Below are 23,338 nucleotides of genomic sequence, written 5' to 3'. Positions count from 1 at the left end.
TGTTGTTTTCTCCAAATTAGAAGCGGCCCTGTGGGTTTGTGCCAACCGTTTTTACCTTGTCTTCTTGACTTGAATGCTGCTGCTTAGCTTTTCAAGCACATATTCCCCAGTATCGTGATTGATAATAAGTACGCAGTCCTTCTGGTATGGTCTTTTATTTCCTTTGAACACCGTCATTGGAGGAGTAGAACCCTGGTTGTCAAGAAAAGCAGAGATTACCCTGAAGTCCGAACAAGTGCACAAGCTCATGCCAAGAAAAACTGACTCCTTAACTAAAATGCCATATCTAGTCACTCATCTTCAAGGCTGCATTTGGATGCTTTAATAGGCTACCTCTGAATACGTGGTCACTGAACTGCGCTCCAACAGTTTGCCTTTACAGTGGTACCTCGGGTTAAGTACTTAATTCGTTCTGGAGGTCCGTTCTTAACCTGAAACTGTTCTTAACCTGAACCACCACTTTAGCTAATGGGGCCTCCTGCTGCCGTCGCACCGCCAGAGCCCGATTTCTGTTCTTATCCTGAAGCAAAGTTCTTAACCTGAAGCACTATTTCTGGGTTAGCGGAGTCTGTAACCTGAAGCGTATGTAACCCAAGGTACCACTGTATAGATGTAAGGAAAAACAAATGCCTGCATATTTAACATCTCCCTCTTTATGCTTCTTTGCAAAATGTGCAGTCTTGCAGATTTTTTGTTTTAGGCTTCAGGATACTTCTTGGTAGTACAGTAAGGAGTCAAAGAGAAAATAGAGCTCTAGCAATGCCTATAGGTAGAACTATCACCTGAAGCAATTCATATATAAGATCAGTATATCCTTTATATCCAGTGGTGATCTGCATTTTTAAAGGCAATGACCTAAGTACATACAGTGGTACCTCAGGTTACATACGCTTCAGGTTATAGACTCCGCTAACCCAGAAATATTACCTTGGGTTAAGAACTTTGCTTCAGGATGAGAACAGCAATCATGCAGCGGTGGCAGCGGGAGGCCCCATTAGCTAAAGTGGTACCTCAGGTTAAGGACAGTTTCAGGTTAAGAACAGACCTCCAGAACGAATTAAGTTCTTAACCCGAGGTACCACTGTATATGTAAAAGAACCTTCTATAAAACTCAGTCAGAAGAGACTGTCAAATGCAGGTTCCAGGAATACGCTGAAGTTTACCTAGAACTAAAATAATAAACATAGGCTATGAAAGAAGGGGTCCACAATTGTAGAACTAAAATCTAAATAGAAAGAGGCTACCTGGGGAGGGGAGGGGAATAGAAATGTGTGTGCGTGCACACACAAAATTTTAGAATAGATATATACTCACATCCCAGACACACTACATTATTGGTGTTAGATAAGGCAACACAGAACAGGTAAAGTTAGCATCTTCTATTAAATCACCACTATCTGTTACCAGGTTCTTTTGAAAAATGCATACAGTCTTCCTCTTGGCCACAAATTCAATAGTTCAGAGCAAAAAAGCATAGCTGGGGGAAGGAGGAGCAAAAATGGGACACACAGTAAACTTACTGGGATGTGTGGTAATGTAATTGTGACTTCGTCTCCTTTGCCAACTTGAAGCTCCCCTTCACAAGATGTATCAATAGATGCTGGTTTGAAGTCATCTAGAGAGAACAATAGTAAGTATTAAATATCTATTGGGCTTTAAAGGTTCCTGATTAACATCCATCTGGGACAAATTCACTCCCTCTTTGCTATTACCGATGAAATGTATTATTGTGGTGGATATAAAGGGAATAAGGGAACCATGAAGTTTAGCTTAAAAGCTTTAGAAAACCCCAACAGTTACTGCATCAGAATATTTTATGTTGTTAAAAGCTTCCCCCCTGCCCCAGTCATTTTGCATAATCTACAAAGCTCCCTTTTGCTGGTGCCCCGAGAAGCTTTTAATTCTCCACCCACCCAGCAGCAAATAATCATGCTGTAACACAATTTTAAGTAAACCTTCCAAACTTCAAAAGTAGCTTTTCAAGCGTCCTGCCTGCTGTTAAAGAAATAAAATAGCCCTGGCTGTTTTATAGTCCCTGCCTCTTGTCTCTTTCAACAGTAATGTGATATGCTAGGAAGCTTCAATTACTTAATTTATTCACGTCAAAAAAGTTGCTACTGTAACAGAACCAGTAAAAAAAGTGGGGGAATAGCACGACCTACTTAACTTTGGGCAACCAACAAGTGGTCCCAACCAAGCAACCAAATGATAACCTGCAGCATGTTTCAGGGCTGGAAAAAGATGTATCCATTATCAATCTCTGCATTATTTTGGAAACGCTGTTAAAAACCTGCTAGCAAGATTCCTCTGGCTAAGAAAAATACAGTGGTGCCTCGCAAGACGAAAAGAATCCGTTCTGTGATTCTCTTCGTCTAGAGGTTTTTTCGTCTTGCGAAGCAAGCCCATTGATGGATTAGCGGATTAGCGGCTTTTAGCGGTTTATCTGCTGATTGGATCAGCTGATAAGTGGCTTCGCAAAAGGGGGGGGGAGAGGGAAAAAAAACAGCAGGAACTCGCAAGACATTGTCGTCTTGCGAAGCAAGCCCATAGGAGATTTGTTTTGCGAAGCACCTCCAAAACGGAAAACTCTTTCGTCTAGCGAGTTTTCCGTATTGCGAGGCATTCGTCTTGCAGGGCACCACTGTAGTATTTTTTAACTGACAAAGGCTCTGTGCTTTTTAACATCTGCTTGTAGGGTTCCCAACTTAAATAAAAGGCAAAGGCCTGGCCTGTACCTCTAACACAGCTTGATGTGCAGAAATCACCAGCTGAAGCATTTCACGGTATGGAAAAAACGCGATGCCCTGATCTTTGCAACCTACTGTTAACAGCAGAAAGAGCTGGCAACCCCTGGTTGCTTACTGTGCCTCCTATTAAGGACATATACCCTATTGTCTGCAGAAATAGCTGGCAACCCTCCCAAGCATTCATCATGGGGCACAGAGGAGAGTAAATAGGCTTTGACCACAGGCAATTGGCCCAATCCGAATCTGTCCCCGATTGTGCACAGAAAGGGTTGCCAGCTTCTTAACCTGCTCCTGTCTTGGCCCATTTAACAACTGTTTGATTCCATAGCAATTAATCAGGGATTGTGTTCAGTTCCAGGATATAGGAAGCTTTCCCTCCTGATGTCTGCATCTCAAACTCTGAAGGAACGGTTATAGGAAGGGTTTGTGTTCTAGCCATGCTATGGCCAACAAACAATATGTGGGAAAAGAGTAAGAAAGACAGTTAACTCTGCCCCCCAACAAGAAGTAGGGGCTGTCTCTGTGACCATGGGCGTAACCAGGATATACCGTATTTTTCGCTCTATAAGACGCACCAGACAACAAGACGCACCTAGTTTTTGAAGGAGGAAAACAAGGAAAAATTCTGAATCTCAGAAGCCAGAACAGCAAGAGGGATCGCTGCGCAGTGAAAGCAGCAATCCCTCTTGCTGTTCTGGCTTCTGTGATAGCTGCACAGCCTGCATTCGCTCCATAAGACGCACACACATTTCCCCTTACTTTTTAGGAGGGAAAAAGTGAGTCTTATAGAGCAAAAAATACGGTATGTTTGGGGGGACAGGACACCCACCTGTCATCAACTTCTGTCTAACTCTGTCTAGCAGTGTTTCCCCAAATTGGGTCTCCAGCAGTTTTTGGACCACAACTCCCATCATCCCTAGCTAGCAGGACCAGTGGTCAGGGATGGTGGGAATTGTAGTTCAAAAACAGCAGGAGACCCAAGTTTGGGAAACACTAGTCTAGCAGCTTTGGAACGAAATGTCTCAACAACAGTTGTTGCAAATCACTTTCTTTTGACCCCACGTGCTCTAAGAAAAAGCTGTCAAAATCCTTCTACAATTTCTACTTTTAGTTAAGAATTTTTATTTATTTCCTGGATGCCTGTGACCCTAACACACACACATACAGAAATTTAGCAGGCGAGTATTTCTCCTGCAACTGCAGCTCCTTAATACTAATAATACTAAGAATAATTTTGTTATTTATACTCTGACCATCTGGCTGGGTTTCCCCAGTCACTCTGGGCGGCTAACAGCATATATAGTAAAACATAGTAAAACATCAAACATTAAAAACTTCCCAATACAGCCTTCAGATGTCTTCTAAAAGTTATGTACCATAATTCCCAATGGAAAAAAAGCTTCTCTTGATGCTTTTCTGACTGAGCAGCTGCTCTTAAGGGCACCAGAAGACCCGGACCAGTTAAGAAACAGAACAGAAATACTGACAACTGAAAAGAGGGAGAGGGAGGAGAAGATGCTGCTCTCAAAAGCACTTTATGGTGCAATCCTGTGCATGCCTAGTACAGTGGTACCTCTGGATGCGAACGGGATCCGTTACGGACCCCCGTTCGCATCCTGAAGTGAACACAACCCGCATCTGCGTGGGTCGCGATTCACCGCTTCTGTGCATGCGCGTGGCGTCATTTTGAGCGTCTGCGCATGCGCGAGCGGGGAAACCCAGAAGGAATGCGCTCCGTTACGTCCGGGTTGCTGTGGAGTGCAACTCAAACATGCCCAACCCGAAGTGCATTCAACTCAAGATATGACTGTACTGAGAAGGTCAACCCCACCAAATTCAGTGGGTTATTTATATTATTGTTGTTGTTGGGACGACCCCACCAAATTCAGTGCATTGTTGTTGTTGTTATTTTTATTTTTATTACTACTACTACTACTACCACCACCTTTAAATGCCCTCCCTTCAGATGTCAAGGAAACAACTATCTGACTTCTTAGAAGACAACTGAAAGCAACCCTGTTTGGGGATGTTTTCAAGGATGGATGTTTCTATTACATTTTTAGATATGTTGCAAGCCACCCAGAGTGGCTGGGGAAACGCAATATAAATAACAAAATTATTGATAATTATTATAATTATTATTATTATTATCAGTATACCGAGGGCCGGATTTAGGTTTGATGAGACCCTAAGCTACTGACGGTAATGGGGCCCTTTATATATCCAGCTGTCAACAATAAATTGTCACTGTTTTTTTGTGTTGAATACATGCAATGTGGTAATTTATGGACCTAATAGATATCTTTAAAGCCCTTTGCGGCCTAGGACCCACATACCTACGGGACGGCCTCTCCTGGTATGCCCCACAGAGGACCTTGAGGTCCACAATGGCAACACTTAGGAGGTCCCAAGTCGCAAGGTGGTTAGCTTGGTCTCAACAAGGTCCAGGGCCTTTTCAGTACTGGCCCCGAGTTGGTGGAACTCTCTGCCACAAGAGACTAGGGCCCTGCGGGACTTGACATCTTTCCTTAGGGCCTGCAAGACATAAGTCTGACCCTTATGTTTCCCTCCCCTTATGGTTTTGTTCTATGGGCTACTATTAAAATGAGGCTGCATTTTAAATTGTATTTTAAACCGTATTTTAAATTGGGTTGTTCCCCCCCTCCTTAATTATGTTTTTATTGTAATTTTATTGGTGTTAGCCGCCCTGAGCCCGGCTCTGGCCAGGGAGAGCGGGGTATAAATATTATTATTACAGTCATACCTTGGGTTGAATATGCTTCATGTTGAGCGCATTCGAGTTGCGCTCCACGACAACTCGGAAGTAACAGAGCGTGTTACGTCCGGGTTTCGCTGCTCGTGCATGCGCTCAAAATGACGTCACGCGGAAGCGGCAAAAAGCAACGTGCACGTGCACAGACGTGCCGTCGCTAGTTACGTTTGCTTCTGGATGCGAAAAGGGCTCTGGAACGGATCCCATTCGTATCCCAAGGTACCACTGTATCATCATCATCAAGCCATTTGCACGTGTTGCCATGCAACCAGTCCATGCAGAATGTGGGGCCCCTATATATAGAAATGAGCAAACCAGTGATGTTTTAGGGAGCAGGCGGGGCTCATTACTTACATCACAGGAGAATACACAACACAAAACACAGTTGCTGTATGTAGGTTTTATCTTATATTTTGGAAACGTAAATCCAGCACTGAGTATACCGGCCTATACCCTCGACCCTCAGCCCCCTCCACAATTGGGTTGTCCCCCCCCTTAATTAACAGTGTAATCTCACTGTACACAAGTTGTACAAGTGACAAGAAAGTATTTCAAACTATGTTTTTATTGTAATTTTATTGGTGTTAGCAGCCCTGAGCCTGGCTGTGGCTGGGGAGGGCGGAGTATAAATAAAAATTATTATTATTATTATTATTAAGCCATTTGCACATGTTACCATGCAACCAGTCCATGCAAAATGTGGGGACCCTACTATATATAGGAATGAGCAAACCAGTGATGTTTTAGGGAGCAGGCAGGGCTCATTACTTACATCATAGGAGAATACACAACACAAAACACTGTTGCTGTATGTAGGTTTTATCTTATATTTTGGAAATGTACATGCAGGGTGTTTTTTTCCTTTAAATTTTTTGGGGGCCCACAAGAGAGGGGGGCCCAAGCTAATTTAGCTTATACGTAAATCCGGCACTGAGTATACTGGCCTATACCCTCGACCCTCAGCCCCCTCCACAATTGGGTTGTTCCCCCCCTTTAATTAACAGTGTAATCTCACTGTACACAAGTTGTACAAGTGACAATAAAGTATTTCAAATTATGTTTTTATTGTAATTTTATTGGTGTTAGCAGCCCTGAGCCTGGCTGTGGCCGGGAAGGGTGGAGTATAAATAAAAATTATTATTATTATTAAGCCATTTGCACATGTTACCATGCAACCAGTCCATGCAAAATGTGGGGACCCTATATATAGAAATGAGCAAAGCAGTGATGTTTTAGGGAGCAGGCAGGGCTCATTACTTACATCATAGGAGAATACACAACACAAAACACTGTTGCTGTGTGTAGGTTTTACCTTATATTTTGGAAATGTACATGCAGGGTGATTTTTTTCCTTTAAATTTTTTTGGGGCCCACAAGAGAGGGGGGCCCAAGCTAATTTAGCTTATACGCAAATCCGGCACTGAGTATACCGGCCTATACCCTCGACCCTCAGCAGCCCCCTCCATTAGGCCTAAGTCCCCCTGGCCCGTCCTGAGAGAAGGAAGGGCTGCCATTCCCCCTCAGGCTCCCGCTCGCTTCCCCCGGAGTGGGCCCCGCTGGCGCTTGCTCGCGAGTAGGCCTCCTTTCCCCCCTCAGGAGCCGCTTCCCTCGGGCCCGGGGGGCTGTGGGCGAACCGACCGACCGCCCGCCCGTCCCTCCCCCCGGCGCCCCCTTACTCACAGCGGATGGTGTGGAAGGAGGCCTTGGGGTGCCTCTCGAAGCTCTCGCCCAGCTGCAGCGGGTGCTCGTCCTTGTCCAGCAGCGGGTTCGCCGAGCCGTTCATGGCCGCCGAGCGAAAAAGCAAGCGCGGCGGCTCCTTCGCCGGCAACAACGACGACCAGGCCCGCCCGGGCCCTTGCGCTGCTTCTCCTCCTGCTCTCCCTCTTCCGGGCTGCCAGGAGGCGGCGGCGGCGGCGTGTGACCGGGAAAGCGCTCCGCGCCTGAGGGGAGAGAGAAGGTAGGCCTCAGCCGCCGCTAGGCCCAGCACAGGCCGCGCTCCCTCGTGGCCGCCGAAGTCCCGGAGAGACGCTTAGCAGGGAGGGGAAAGGGAGGGACGCGGCCTCTGAGCATGTCCAGAGCGCCGCGGTTTTCGGAAATTATTCTTATTTTGCGCCCTTACGGCCCGGGGAGGAACGCGGCCTCTGAGCATGTCCAGAGCGCCACAGACGGTAGGAAATTATTCTTATTATTTCGCGCCCTTACCAACTTGGGGAGGTACGCGGCCTCTGAGCATGTCCAGAGTGCCGCGGACTTAGGAAATTATTCTTATTTCGCGCCCTTACAGCTCGGGGAGGAACGCGGCCTCTGAGCATGTCCAGAGCGCCACGGGCTTCAGCAATTATTCTTATTATTTTGCGCCCTTATGGCTCGGGGAATTATGCAGCCTCTGAGCATGTCCAAAATGCCACAGATTTCAGCAATTCTTATACTGCGCCCTTACAGCTCTGCGTCCTTTGGGGGGGGGACTGCCCCGCAGCGCTATTTGGACCCCTGACGGTAGGTTGGTGGGTGGCACTCAACACCCAAGGAGATGGGGGGTAAAAACGCAATACGGTAATGAAGCTGCCTAATTGGGCCCCCTGTCATGGGTGCTTTAGTTGACATGCCTGCCTTGCTGCGGGTCAGACTAGATGACCCTTGGGGTCCCTTCCAACTCTACGATTCAGCGATTCGGGGACTATAGCCGCGCCGAGGGTAGCAGCTTGGGATTGAAATAGGGATGTGTTTTCCTGTGAAGTGGGCTGCAATTGGGGAATGGGCCTAGGAGGCCACTGTAAGCAGATGAAAACATTAGCAGGATTTTAACAACACTTCTAACGTAGCGAATATCATGGACAATTTGGAAAGATACAAAATAAGCATTATCAAATAATATGCAGTTGAGAGGGTGTACAATAGGACCCATGGAGTGGAAGGTGGGAAGTCAAGAGATTTGGTGGAATCTCGAAATATGGATGTAATTTGGATTGCTATAAACTTAATACTTGCAAAGCCAAATAAAAAATACTGTAAAAAAGGAGAAGAAATTGGGGAATGGGGAAGGCTCCGCAAGTGAGCTTCATGTGACCACCACCAACAGGGATGTGTTTTCCTGTGAAGTGGAATAGTAGGCAGTTGATCGGGGCCAAGTTGGGACCATGGATCCACCTAGCTTTGTGTTTCCAGCTGTTTTTCAGACTACAACTCCCATCATCCCTTGCTAGCAAGACCAGTGGTCAGAGATGATGGGAGTTGTAGTCCGACAACAGCTGGAGAGCCAAGTTTGAGAAACGAAGGGGATGGAGAACCTGCAAGGCTCCAGATGTTGGACTCTGGCTTCCTCGCAGCAGCCCTGTCAGTGGGGAGTTGGAGTTTGGCAACATCTGGAGGGCCACAGGTTTCCTATCCTAGATCAGGGGTTCCCAAGCTATGGTCTGTTTCATTCAGGTGGTCCATGACTTTGCAGTTGAAGACAAGCAACAGCACATCCACGGCATTAAAAACACATATTGGTTTTTAATTGTTTTATTTTTATTGCTCGTTTTTTTGTTGTTTTTTTTGCATTGTATCTTATTGTGCTACAGTTTGTGGAATTCAAATTGCAATGCTATAAAATGCAAGGTAACTCGAAGGAGTAAAAGTAGCAATCAAAATACAATTAAAAAAACCCTCACCCTGTGCAGTGCAGCTGCTGCAGCAAACAGATGGAGAAATTGTTAAGTGGTTTGCGAAGACCCTCTTTGAAGGAAAGATGCTTTGAAGGAAAGAAATCTTTAAACACACTGCAGCTAGCCAGCCCCCTCTGGTGTTACTGTAAAATACACATGCCCACCCACCAAATCGTAAAAACTTGTTATCTCATTTGCTGCCATAACTGCTTTGTGGCTCTGATGGACTCCTTCCATGTACTCTTCCTTTGCATTCCTAGATCAAGGGAAAAAAATATTTTATCATCTGGCCTGCTAGGTGTAGTAGTAGTAGGAAAGAGAGCATCTTCCAGGTGTGTCAAGCACCTTGATCTTCAGTTTCATATGAAAGTTGGGAAACTACATTCAGATGATAGGAAAATAGTGAGATTATATGGGTATTTGGAAATGAATCCTGGGACCTTTCCCATTTAGAATTGGCATTAGGTTTGGTGGTGGGATCCAGATATATGCAAGCATACACTAGCTCAGGGTGGAAGCAGCTGGAAATTTTTTACAGTATATATGTCTGTGGCATGGATTAGCCTTCAAACATAGTAGTAATAATAATAATAATAATAATAATAATAATAATAATTATTATTATTATTATTATTATTATTATTTTATTACTTATACCCTGCCAATCTGGCCAGGTCTCCCCAGCCACTGTGGGCAGCTCCCAACAGAATATTAAAAACACGATAGAACATCAGACATTAAAAACTTCCCTAAACAGGGCTGCCTTCAGATGTCTTCTAAAAGTTGTACACTAATCTATCCTGGTAGGGATAGAGTTCTTCTTGTACCTTGGCAGGGTTCTCGGATCTTGTTCTTTCAACTTTCAACTTTCTTTCAACTACATTTTCCAAAGGTGATGTTAGAGGGAAACGACACATTTCACGGGTCCCTTTATCGTTTTGTAAAATGTCCAGCGAAAGATGAAAAATGCTAACCTTGTCCTTATTGTCCTTCTCAGTCTAGTTATTTTCTGAACGGACAATTGCAGTAGTTGAAGAATAAAGCAACTCTGAATCTCCAGGGTCCTCCTTAATTAAGATGACCGACTCCAGGCCTCTGCAAGGTGACTTGCCTGTAGCTCAGCTTGATGTGACCATCTCAGCTTGTGAAGACGGGGCATTCCAAAAGAGAGGGCACAAAGCAAGAATTCTTAGCCCCGAAGAAGCCGAAAAACTGGCCAAAGAACAGGTCTTTGTCTCTGACTTCAAACAGCAGAAACTAGAGAAGGAAGCACAGAAGAACTGGGATCTGTTTTACAAAAGGAACAGCACCAACTTTTTCAAGGACAGGCACTGGACAACTAGAGAGTTTGAAGAATTAAAAGCATGCCGTGAAGTGAGTGTCATTATGCATGCTAGAGCATCAGAGGGAAAGCAAGAGCTATAGTAGAAATGTGGGGGTTTTTTGTGACTGGAAAGCCCTAGCCAGTCTTTATTCCATCTTAATGTAAAATTTTGCATGAATACAATAGGTACGTAGATGCACCTTGCTGTTTCCATGATGCTGCCTGGGCAGTTACTATGGTAAAACTAGATTTGGCAACTCCTCAGATATTTTTGCTGATGCCAGTCGGTTACTTAGTGTGCAAAGGTCCTGCTCACATAAACAGAACTTCCCATTTCTGCGGAAATTGTACATTGCAATCCTTTGCACAAATGCTTCATTCAGCTCCAATGATCTCCTTGCTCTAGATGGTTCTGGTGTATTTTATTTAATCAGAATTACATAATATGTCATCTAACAAATCCTAGACATTGTACACTGTCCCTGCAATGATTGCAGGATAAGTCAGTATTAGAATTACTCCCCCCCCCAAAAAAAAAAAGAAATCAGGACAACAATAGTATTCCAGATGCCTCCAGTATAGATTAGTGAATGACCTGCGAGGATCTGATGTTGACACTAAGTAGGGATAAATCTGGTTAGTGCTTCGATGGGGGACTGCTGGGAATCACAGTATTACTGTAGGAGACATAGCTGCCCATTTTACCCCCACAGAGGTGGTTTGGAACCTAATTTGCTTGGAAGATTGTATCTGTTGGGCAATGAAGATAGGATGATGATGATGATGATTTTATACCCCGCCCAACTGGCTGGGTTTCCCCAGCCACGCTGGGCTGCTTACAGCAGATAAAATATATAATGCATCACAACAAATGGCAATCTGGGGAAAACCCAGATTCCTGTTAGCTCCAACTGAGCACTAAAGAGCAGTTTTTCCCCCAGGAGGGTGACGGTAGCAGCAGAACAAGGGGAGGTGTGGATAAGCCAGTCTGTATAGACATATGTTTTGATTGTGAAATCGCTATGCATCATGCAGCTTAAATCATAGTGAGAGATGATGTTCTTGTTGTGATTAGTAGTATTTATAATCTGCTCTTAATTGAATATTTCAGTTACAGAGCAGGGGACAATACTGCTCTGTAAACAATAAAAAATATACAAAGTAAATATAACAATGTGTAAAAATTACAGAATCTGTAAAAATAGGTCCAGCGTATAACATAAACAAATGACAAAAATAAGCACTCTTATTAAACAAATGACTTAAACAAATGACAAAAATAAGCACTCATCACAAAATAAGCACTCTCCCTTGGTCTGGCACATAAAGAGGGCCCACTCTGCACCAACAGACTCTTACTCAGTTGGCCTATGAACAACTTAATGCCTTTCACCCCTGCTCTCCAACCCAAACAGGCTGTCATCCTGAATAGCTGCCCATAAGCATCTGCAACAGGGACGCGGGTGGCGCTGTGGGTTAAACCACAGAGCCTAGGACTTGCCGATCAGAAGGTCGGTGGTTCGAATCCTCACAACGGGGTGAGCTCCCGTTGCTCGGTCCCTGCTCCTGCCAACCTAGCAGATCGAAAGCATGTCAAAGTGCAACTAGATAAATAGGTACCGCTCTGGCGGGAAGGTAAACGGCGTTTCCGTGCACTGCTCTGGTTTGTCAGGAGCGGCTTAGTCATGCTGGCCACATGACCCGGAAGCTGTACGCCGGCTCCCTTGGCCAATAAAGCGAGATGAGCGCCGCAACCCCAGAGTCGGCCATGACTGGACCTAATGGTCAGGGCTCCCTTTAAGCATCTTCAACAACAACCTTGTACCCTGTTTTTCTGCAGTAGCAACACAGCAAAAACACACACACAAAAGTGAAGCACACAAAAGAGGATTGTGCCCTCATGGAGACCCCAAAGCGAAGACTACAATGAAGAGAGGCGTCCCTTTCTTGGCTCTGTCTTTATTGTAAACAAATGATTTCCAGGGTGATAAAACTTAGCACTGCAACGTGAATATGTGTGGACCTCCTTTCTGAAAACATTGCAGCTTTTTAATGATGAATTTCGCTCTGGAAAGATATATCAAATGCAATTGTTTCTCTCCCAAACAGTTTGAGGATCAGAAACTCACCATCCTTGAAGCAGGCTGTGGTGTCGGGAATTGTTTGTTTCCACTTTTAGAAGAGGATTTGAATATCTTTGCTTATGCCTGTGATTTCTCTCCCCGAGCTGTGGAATATGTAAAGGTTGGTGAGATGTTTGTCTTACTCTCTCCATTGCGCAAGAGGCCGTTGCCTAAATGTTCTTTTACCACACCGACTTGCATTTATTCGTGCAAGGTTCAATGTCCTTCCATCGAACCTGCTGAGCCACAGATTTTCCAGGGGTTTGGTGTCTCCGCTATGCGTGTGTGACGGGAAAACTGTTGAATCTCTTCCACATATAATGTTCAACTGTCCCCTACATAGCATAGCCAGGACTAAATTCCTGGGTCCTGTTTTATTGCGCTTGGTTGGCAGGCCTGTTGAGTCACACGCCGCACTACTTTTGCAGGATACAGATCCTTCTGTAACTCTGCAGGTGGCGAGATTCCTGAACGCGGTTATCTCACACACAAAAACCACCAAAAAACAACAACACCACCAAAACTAATCGGACAGTTATGATGAGAGTGCATGTCGGATCTCGTCTTCAGTTTTCCTTTTTCTGCGATCCGTCCCTTGGAGCTCTCCGGGCCCCAAGCTGTTATTTGGCTCTGCTCAACGACCCACCCTTGCAACGTGGTGTTCACCTTCTGGTGTCGAATATATCGGTCTTTATGCCTCTGTCCTTTTATGTTTGTACATATTTTATGGGCTAATAGCCGTAAATAAATAAATAAATAAATAAATAAATAAATAAATGTTCTTTGAAAAGGGAAAATAGTATATCCCTATTTTTAAAAAGTGAATGATAAAAGAAATGAGGAAAAAGAGGAGGAGGACAGATTGTGCCAATTAGGGGCTCCTACATATGTTGTGTAGGGTTTACTACACGGCTGTTCCCAGTTATTATTCATTTACACATTTGGTTAGCCCGAAATAACAATTTCTGGAGAGAGATTGCTACATCAGGCTAACCGAATAAAGTTTTTAATTCTTCCTACCCTTGTATTTGATTACATGATCAGTGATGAATACTTACTCTTGAATTCTACAGTGTATGGCATTGAGTCCCAGTCATGGTTTCCTTTCTTCCCTATTTCACGTTGAGATCAACAGGCATAAACACTGAATTGTTGTAAAAAAGTAGACATCATATGACTGAAAATATTGAATCGGAGGCTTGAAAAGAAATCAGTCACGTTCTGTGCAGAGAGACAGGGTAGCCTGGGTAGCACAAGAGGACAGGGCTCCTGAACCTTTAGTAGCTGTGTAAGAGAGAAATTTCAGCAAAAATGGAAGTCTGAAAATCTTCACAACTACAACATCAAGTTTTCCATGGTCAACTTTGGTTAAGGCTGGTGTGGCAATAGTCTCCCTTGTTTTAGCCACATAAGTTTCTGCAACCATAATCAGTGAATAGCAGAATGTGCTCAGATAAACAGAAAAAAATATATATACAGTGGTACCTCAAGTTAAGTACTTAATTCGTTCCAGAGGTCCGTTCTTAACCTGAAACTGTTCTTAACCTGAAGCACCACTTTAGCTAATGGGGCCTCCTGCTGCTGCCGTGCCGCCAGGGCACAATTTCTGTTCTCATCCTGAAGCAAAGTTCTTAACCGGAAGCACTATTTCTGGGTTAGCAGAGTCTGTAACCTGAAGCATATGTAACCTGAGGTTCCACTGTATTCCTGTGCTCTTTTATCATACTGCATATGTTGACTAACCTTAACTCATGTATATCTGTGACATTATAATGATTACATAAATTCCTTTCTAATATGAAAATGTCAGGGAAGAGATTGTTGCAAGGTTTTGGGGTGCAGACATATGTTCCAATAATTTCAAAAACCGGGGGCAAAGATTCTATCTATCCTTTTTTAATTACGGTTTTTAAAGAAAAGGTATTTTTGAATTTTGAAGATTTTTAACAAGTCAGTCTAGCAAATTTGAAGACAGGTTTTCAAATGATCAACTTATTAAAAGTGACTTGTTCAAGATATTGACCATGACCCCAAAAGGCTGATGGTATGTTAACTCCATGAACAGTACGGGACTTCCTTGTTTATCCTTGTCACAGTGATTCTGACCGCTGGTAAGGCTAATTGTTAATTAGTTCAAAAGCAGTTAGTTCTCAAATGTTTTGCCTCCCGAATGCCGCAAACCCGGAAGTGACTGTTCCTGTTCGCAAACTATTTTTGGAAGCCAAACGTCTGACGGACCTTCCATGGCTTCTGATTGGCTGTAGGAGCTTCCTGCCACCAATCAGAAGCCGCGCTTTGGTTTCCGAACGTTTTGGAAGTCAAACGAACTTCCGGAACGGATTCCGTTTGACTTCCAAGGTACGACTGTACTATACTATAATATACTATCTAAAATCTTGATTTAGTGACATGTTTGTGGTATATCTGTGCCACAAAGGGATAGAAATGATTGTTCTCTTGCTGTTTCATGCTTTCCTGGGGCCCTTTTAAAAAAGTCTTCATTTCAGCAAGTGAAATCGGAGCATTTGATTGCAAATGTTTCTCAGAAAAAAACCTTTTCACTTCATAGCAAAACCCTTTGTATGATGCCCAGAGATGCAAAGCATTCCAGTGTGACCTTACCAAAGACGACATTTTGGAAAATGTGCCATCAGATTCCGTGGATGTTGTGACCTTAATATTTGTGCTGTCTGCTGTTCATCCTGAGAAGATGCATCTGGTTTTGCGCAATCTTTATAAAGTAAGTAAGATTGCATTTTAATCAATCTACCATAAAATCATCAAACATGTCTGCTCCGAAAAGTTGCCACATGTTTGCACGCTGTGGCCCCCTTCCTCCAAAATACATTGGTGCCCAGGTGAGCTACTGAAATGCGTAATGAGAAATAAGGGCATGGGGTAGCTTTGTCAGGGCTATGTATACCTTCACTAAAAAGTAAAAAAAAAAAAAGGAAATCTGGGCAGTTCAAAAGCCCTATTTTGTTTAATTTCAGCTATGCTAGTCACTGAGCAAAGGCAACAAGATATGCAGGGCACCAAATGTCTTGTGTATCACTGGGGTCCAATCCCACTCCTATAAACCTTTACAGTGGAACCTTGGTACTCGAATGGCTTGGCTCCCAAATGCCGCAAACATGGATGTAATTGTTCCTGTTTGTGAACGTTTTTCAGAAGCCGAACATCCGACATGGTTTTTGCTTGAGTGCCCTGTGGGTTAAACCACAGAGCCTAGGACTTGCCGATCAGAAGGTTGGCGGTTCGAATCCCCGTGACGGAGTGAGCTCCTGTTGCTCGGTCCCTGCTCCTGCCAACCTAGCAGTTCGAAAGCACGTCAAAGTGTGAGTAGATAAATAGGTACCGCTCCGGCGGGAAGGTAAACGGCATTTCCATGCACTGCTCTGGTTCGCCAGAAGTGGCTTAGTAATGCTGGCCACATGACCCGGAAGCTGTACGCCGGCTCCCTCGGCCAATAAAGCGAGATGAGCGCCGCAACCCCAGAGTCGGTCATGACTGGACCTAATGGTCAGGGGTCCCTTTACCTTTACCTTAGGAAGGTCCTGCAGCCAATCGGAAGCCGCGCCTTCATTTTCGGATGGTTTTGGGAGTCGAAGAGACTCCCAGAATGGATTAAGTTTGAGAACCAAAGTACAGTGGTGCCTCGCAAGACGAAATTAATTCATTCCGCGAGTTTTTTCTTCTTGCGAGTTTTTCGTCTTGCGATGCACGGTTTCCCATAGGAATGCATTGAAAATCAATTAATGCGTTCCTAGGGAAACCGCCTTCAGACCAGGTCTGGGGACAGTCTGTCCCCCGACCTCTTCTGAAGGCTGGGGGGGGGGACAAGGGCTTTTCTTCCCACCGCCAGCCTTCAGAAGGCTGTTCTGAAGGCTGGGGGTGGGAAGAAAAGCCCTTCTCCCCACCTCCCGTCCCGCAAGCTCCGGGGACAGGAGGGCTTTGCTGCTGACCGCCAGCATTTTAAAAGCCCCCGCTGTCCCGGGGTGATTTTAAAATGCTGGTGGGTGGCAGCGAAAGCTTTGCTGCCGCCCGCCAGCATTTTAAGATCGCCCGGGACAGCAGAGAAGTCTCCGCTGCCCCGGGAAGGCAGGCAGGGGGGAGCAAAGACTTTCGCCCCCCGCCGGCCTTCAAAAGCCGTCCGCGATAGCGGGAAGCGCTTCCCTGCTATGCCGGACTGCTTTTAAAATGCTGGTGGTGGGGAGCAAAGCCTTTCGGCCCCCGCCGGCCTTCCTGGACCTCTTCTGAAGGCCGGAGGGGGGGAAAGGCTTTGCTCCCCACCCCAGCATTTAAAAGAGGTCCCCGGAGATTTCCCTATGGGCTTTCGTCTTGCGAAGCAAGCCCATAGGGAAATTCGTCTTGCGAAGCGCCTCCAAAACAGAAAACCCTTTCGTCTTGCGGGTTTTCCGTCTTGCGAGGCATTCGTCTTGCGGGGTACCACTGTACCACTGTACTTGGATAAAACCAGTGCTTTTTTTCTTTTTGCTTTTTTTAAAAAAAGTTTAGGGGTACTCTCATTTTGACTCAAGAAAATCACCATTTTATAGTTCAAATCGGGGGGAAATATATACAGTAAATGGACAAAAGTACAAAGACTCACAAAATGTTTAGGGGTATGCATACCCCTGTGTCCCCCCCCCCCCGAAAAATAGCACTGGAAAAAACTATGATTGGAGCATTCAGAGAAAAGTTTTTTCCAAGTACCTTGTAATGGTAGGAGTAAAATGACCAGTGCGTTTGATGTGCTGTAAAAAAATATCTGAAACAGCTGAGCCTCATGACATGCAATATTCCATTTTTAGATGTAGCGCCATGTTTCTGTTTTATAATGTCCATTTCATTTTTGTGTTACTTATTTGTCAGGTGTTAAAACCAGGCAAATGTGTGCTGTTCAGAGATTATGGCCTCTATGATCATGCTATGCTGCGATTTAAGTCTACTAACAAGCTTGGAGAAAACTTCTACGTCAGACAGGATGGAACCAGGTCATACTTTTTCACAGATGGTGAGTCCTTCGCCTTTGTTTACACTTTGCTTCCCAGAACTATTGCATTTTTATTTCATTTTCCTCCCAGTTACTTTATGAATCGCTTCCGGTGAAACATCTCAAAGCGATTAACAATAAAACTGTTATCAAAACAAATACAAAAACCGTTTAAAAACCGAATACAAGCTGGGTTTAAAATCTCCACTTGTATGGTCTTGTGGCATTCCAATAAGTGTAAGTCATGGGATTCAGTAGTCATTTCATATTGGTACTGTGCATGGGGCTTTTTTGTGCTTCTCTAATTACTTTTCACTATTCCTAAATTCTCTTGAGTCTTTCCTTCCCCATTTTACCTCAAACAATAAAATAATTTTACATCAAATTTCAGTACCCTGTTTCGACCTCCCTCCCTTTCTGTGGTTACCTATCTTTATATGTAATACATTTGTTGCATCTCCAAGTTAAACCTAGTTATTATTTGCCCAGAACAATCAAAATTAGTTTTATATCACTGCACATCTTTACATTAACCCTGCTAACGATTTGATCTGTTTACAATCATTTTAAAAATATCCAATATATGATTTCCATTCTAAATTAAAAACTCTTTCATCTTGATTTCTTATTCTTATGGTAAGTTTTGCCATTTCTGCAAATTCCAACAGTTTTTGCTGCCATTCTTCTTTGTTCTCAGGACACTATTTTCTTTCCATCTTTGGGCTAAAATCATTTGGGCTGCCATTGTCGCATACATAAATAAGTTTTTATATTGTTTGGGTATCTCTAGTCCTACTATTCCTAAAAGAAAAGCCTCTGGTTTCTTAGAAAAGGTTATCTTAAACATTTTTTCCAATTCATTATATATCATTTCCCAGTAGGCTTTTAGCTTCTTACAGGTCCACCACATATGAAAAAGGTACCTTCTTTTTCTTTACACTTCCAGCATACATTCAATTCAGATTTATACATTTCTTGCTAATCTGTTAGGTGTTGGGTACCGTCAAGTTCTGTGAGTCTTGGTGATGTGAGTTAGAGGAGAGCGTTGCAGCAAAACCCTGCCAGAGCAAAAGAGTAGCCTTCAAACTGTACACTGGGGTTCCAGCGATGCAGATATAATGAGGTACACAACCAAATAAATATTGTAGAACTGCTGCTTATGCATAAAAGGCCTTAAATCAAGGTCTGATTGATGTTACAATTTTGGGGAGGCCACTTACCAAATATGGATTACAATTTTGTCCGCTTAAAAGTTCAGCTAGTCAAGTAGGAAAGAACATCAAACTTAATCACGACAATTGTGATTTCTTCAGCAAATGACGTCTAGGGGCTGATGCTTGAGAACTGCTCCAACGCTCTTTCTTGTGACTTTTGAAGTCTTAGTTGCCTGCTGCAAAACCTTCACGTTACCTGGGGCTTCTAATTCTATTAAAATGCAAAGGCTCTGGGCAGGGCTGGTTTGAGAAGAGGAGCCTGCGTCGTCACACACTGCCATCTCACGTTCGCGCTTCCACCTACGCTGGATGACTGCTTTATCTTTCTTCTCTTCAGATTTCTTGGCTGAACTTTTCCTATCCGTGGGGTATGAGCAGGTGGTCAATGAATACGTGCTGCGAGAGACGGTGAACAAGAAGGAAGGCCTGGCCGTGCCGAGGGTTTTTCTCCAAAGCAAATTTCGAAAGCCTCAAAGGGAGACGTGATTTTTGCTCACAGGCATCTTGACTATTTTAAGTTGGCATTTGGATGTTTCACAGAAGTGGCCTCCCTTTGGTGTTATACCAGGGTGATTGACTCTGTGCTTGCCAAAGCTGCTGTCCTGTTTTCTTCGCTGCAGGTGAATGGCCCGCGGAATAAAGGAACCGATGTTAGCAGCCACTACATCTTGCCGTGACTCAGGTTCCCCCCTCCCTGTCGTAAAGCAAATACATTTATTTTTTAAATCTTGGCATTAGATGGCGCCGTACACCAAGTTTCTGTATCATCTGTCCATGCATCCTCTTGAACAATTAGACTTGCCTTTCCCCCTGTAAATTGTGCCACTTAAATGAATAAGAAATAAGAGGTGGAGGGGAAAGGGTAACGTTTCTGAGCACAACCTGCAGGAGAGCAAGTCAAAACTCCCCTGAATTGTGTCTCTGCTTGTGATTGTTCACTTGCTCAGGCTGTTTAAATGTGTCTGTTGCTTCCAGCTTACAACGTCCTGAAGCAGTTTAGTGAGGAAGGCCTGTTTTCAGATGGGAAATCCGGCGTTTCATTTTGTAATGTTAGCTTATGGGAAATCAATACCATAGAGTTTGTGTAAAGCGACGCAAGCAGCGTGATTGTATGGACAGTGAGCATGCACACGAGAAGTCTAGCCTCTCTCTGATGTACTAGCTATGTAACAGGCATCAAATTGTGCTTCCACCAAAGTGGTGCTGTCCCGGAAGAACTGCGTCAGAACTGTGGTTTCAGGGGAGCTATAGGTCAGTTCTTATTTGACAGATTGGACAGGCTGGTGCCCCCATGTACTCACTCGACGTTTGGGGCCAATGGAGGTTCTGCCCTGAATAAAGCCTATACAGCTTGTTTACTTTCAGCACAAGAACGTCCCAGAGGAAAGGATTCCTGCCTTTTCAGAAAAGGAGCATATCTCTTGTTCCCAGTTGTGTGCTGCAGCACTGAAATGGGACCACAGAAAAGCACTTTGGAAACATCCTTGGCTGTGTGTACTTCATGGTAAAAACCATTAAAACTCAGGACAGATGTGCTGATTTCCATTATCTATTTAAATCTTGCAAATATGGGTCCAGAGCAACGTGTAGTTTGCCAGGTGGGCTGGCAGCACTTTCTAGTTCTCCGTAACAACAGCACGAGCACATGATACAAAGTGCTCTTGTGTGCTGGTCCCGTGGGTTAACCGTGAGGCGAGGTCCGAGTCCAGTCCGAGGTCGAAGGTGCAGGATGGAGGTAGTCCGTCAAAGCTGAGAGCAGGGCAGGGAGTTAGGTGAGGTCAGGAGCTCTGGCAGGAAAGCAGGACAGGGTCCAGGCAGGAACTGGCTTCCAACAATGTTGCTCCCACAACTTGGGACTAGGGCTGGCCGGCTTTTATCTGCCCCGTGGCATAGGGCGGCCCCGGTCCACAGGTGACTCGCCTCTCCTGGCCTGGAGGTGAGCACTCCTCCTGTGGGAACTTAGTTCCCTCCGCCTCTCTGCCCTGAGCCTCTGCAGCTCAGGAGAGGCTGGAGGGTTCCCAGACCCAGAGGCAACCTCAGCTTCCCCTGACGGGGCTGAGAGTGGAGTACCTGCAGGCAATGGGTCCTCCATCAGCTCAGGAGCCAGAGCAGACTCAGCTGGTGCCTGCACCTGAGGATCCAGCACAGGTGGGGATCCTTCAGGCTCCTGCCCCAGCCCCGGCTCAGCTGGTTCTGGAGGCGGGGACTTCTGTGCAGGCTGGGACTCCTCAGGTTCAGCCTCTGAGTCCGAATCCCAGGCCATCACATCTTGTCTTTTATATGCAGGCTAGGATGACGCAGGACCTAGGCCCTAGGAGATGCTGGCATGAAGGGCTATGAGAAACCCAGCTAGCCTTACGCATGGACCAGCGTACAAATGACAAACTACTGCCGTTTCCTGTAATTCTGCCCTTCTTGCAACCTTTAAGGGTTCTGTTTGTTTTTAATAGTGCCAGCAGACTATTAAAGCCCAAACCAGAAAGATCAAATTGCACTGATCCTGGGCAAAGACTTTTATAAACACATTAAACCTTTTAAAAATAATAACAGCATGGAATATGCTTCGCAGAAAGTCTATGGGCAAAAAGAGAGGCAAGCACAGCTCCTTCTTCAGTAATTCTATGATGAGACTTATATTTGTTTGGCCTTTAATGGGATGGAGAAAGGTCTGTAGTTCTGTCCTCAACAGGTCCCAAAGTCTGCAACTGGGGTAAATTAAATCATTTGCAATTCATATTTGAGTGCTCTGCTTGAGAATGCTTCTCCACCTCCAATAACGTTGGTGTTACTTTAAAGCCAGAAAAAGGCCACTTTCAGATTCAGTGTGTGAGTGTGAAGCATAATTTTGTGCTACATCTGGTTGGAGTGTAGGTCAGGCGAAAGGTGAGGTGAGAAGTACATAACGGGGTAAGCACTTACTCCAAGTAAGGACCTGTTAAATTCTGGCACTTGGGCAAAGACTGGATACATGACTGGCCTTACCATTAGGCCAAGTGGGGCAGTCTCATACAGTGTTACAACCAGAGCATCACTAAAGGGAAGCAAAGAGTTAGTTACTGCAGAATTTTATGGTGAGGGGTGCAATTTGACTACTTTTAATCTTGGGTGCCAAAGTGGAAAGGCACACTGGGGAGGTTGGAGCTTTGGTGAATGAAGGTGTCCATTATTTTTCGTTTTTAAATATTTTTTACTGACAGTTTTTGAGATAAAATACAGTAAGAAACAAACTAGACTACGGAATGAGAATAATTTTTTTAAAAAAAACCTAAAGAGAGAGAGACCATATAACACCGGTCCTGAAAGACCTACATTGGCTCCCAGTACGTTTCCAAGCACAATTCAAAGTATCAGTGCTGACCTTTAAAGCCCTAAACGGCCTCAGCCCAGTATACCTGAAGGATCGTCTCCACCCCCATCGTTCTACCCGGACACTGAGGTCCAGCACCGAGGCCCTTCTGGCGGTTCCCTCACTGCGAGAAGCCAAGTTTCAGGGAACTAGGCAGAGGGACTTCTCGGTAGTGGCACCCGCCCTGTGGAACGCCCTCCCATCAGATGTCAAGGAAATAAACAACTATCCGACTTTTAGAAGACATCTGAAGGCAACCATGTTTAGGGAAGTTTTTAATGTTTGATGTTTTATCGTTTTTAATATTTTGTTGGGAGTCGCCGAGAGTGGCTGGGGAAACCCAGCCAGATGGGTGAGGTATAAATAAATTATTATTATTACATGTAGGGCCCTTCGCCATATTTATATCATATATTTATCCACATACAGATCTTCCCATCTCCCACCTGGGAGTCTACTTCTCCCAGTCTCTCACCCTGGAAGATACTGCCTTTCATGCAGGGAGTCCTCTCCTCCAACTTCCCTTTTTGTTGTGTGTCCTCCTCAGTCCAAGTTAAAGGACTTCTTTTGTGTCCCTCATCATTTGGAAAAGCCGCCAATTAAGTATCCATTGAGCCTTCAACAGAAGCACCTTTATGTTCTCCACTTCTGTCTTTCTTTAACCCTATTCATTTAAAAAAATCACCCAGGGTTCAGAAAACAACTGCCAGATCATTGGTGTTAAAGGGAAGGTGAGTCCCCCCCCCCATTTAAAAATAGTTTCTTTGCCATAGCATACATTTCAAACATTCTCATAATCTTAAAAACCAGAAAATAACACATCATCTGCTCCAGTCTCATCAAATGGAAGGAATACATTATATCTGCAACAATTTGAAAGGTTAAAATGTATATTTCAAGTATTCCAAACTATGTTACCCACCCCAAACACTACTCCCCCATGTGCCTCACTATCTGTGTGTTCAATAAAATTGCCCCATACTGCATAGAAGTTATCGTTTTTCTTTTGGCCTCTTTCTACCTGCAATTTCCATGCTAGCTTTTCCAACAAAGCTTTGTCTGCCAGACCGCTTCATACTACTTATCCATGTTCAAAAGTTGCAGTGTTTTCCATGTTCTGGCTATGGTTGTTTTTGTTGTGGTCAATAAATGGGTTACAAGATCTTTA

General features: G+C 44.5%; 2 protein-coding genes across 6 annotated transcripts in view; one reads left to right on the top strand and one right to left on the bottom strand.

Annotated features, from left to right (window-relative positions):
• Positions 1-7,335, bottom strand: part of EAF1 (ELL associated factor 1) — a 14,677-nt gene extending 7,342 nt beyond the window's left edge. Inside the window, exons 1-3 of the mRNA XM_082193137.1 lie at positions 7,201-7,335; positions 1,521-1,615; positions 56-192 (exon numbers count right to left, since the gene is read on the bottom strand). Of these exons, the coding sequence (XP_082049263.1) occupies positions 56-192; positions 1,521-1,615; positions 7,201-7,303 (335 nt within the window). The 5' untranslated portion in view covers positions 7,304-7,335. The remainder of the gene's footprint in view (positions 1-55; positions 193-1,520; positions 1,616-7,200) is intronic.
• Positions 6,794-23,338, top strand: METTL6 (methyltransferase 6, tRNA N3-cytidine). 5 transcript variants are annotated; one of them, XM_082193133.1, is made up of 6 exons: positions 6,794-6,817; positions 10,165-10,541; positions 12,601-12,735; positions 15,184-15,354; positions 17,490-17,631; positions 19,162-23,338. In XM_082193133.1, exons 2-6 carry the CDS (start codon positions 10,245-10,247, stop codon positions 19,308-19,310), a joined length of 894 nt encoding a protein of 297 aa, XP_082049259.1. In that variant the 5' UTR covers positions 6,794-6,817; positions 10,165-10,244; the 3' UTR covers positions 19,311-23,338. The 5 variants fall into 5 exon arrangements, with proteins under 5 accessions (XP_082049259.1, XP_082049257.1, XP_082049260.1 ...); XM_082193131.1 differs by lacking the exon at positions 6,794-6,817 and adding an exon at positions 7,378-7,477; XM_082193134.1 differs by lacking the exons at positions 6,794-6,817; positions 19,162-23,338 and adding exons at positions 7,378-7,477; positions 18,994-19,088.

Source organism: Podarcis vaucheri (assembly GCF_965113315.1).
Source record: "Podarcis vaucheri genome assembly, chromosome: 12".
Lineage (NCBI taxonomy): Eukaryota > Metazoa > Chordata > Lepidosauria > Squamata > Lacertidae > Podarcis > Podarcis vaucheri.
The sequence above is the reverse complement of the archived record's forward strand: the minus strand, read 5'-3'. Positions and strand labels throughout refer to the sequence as shown.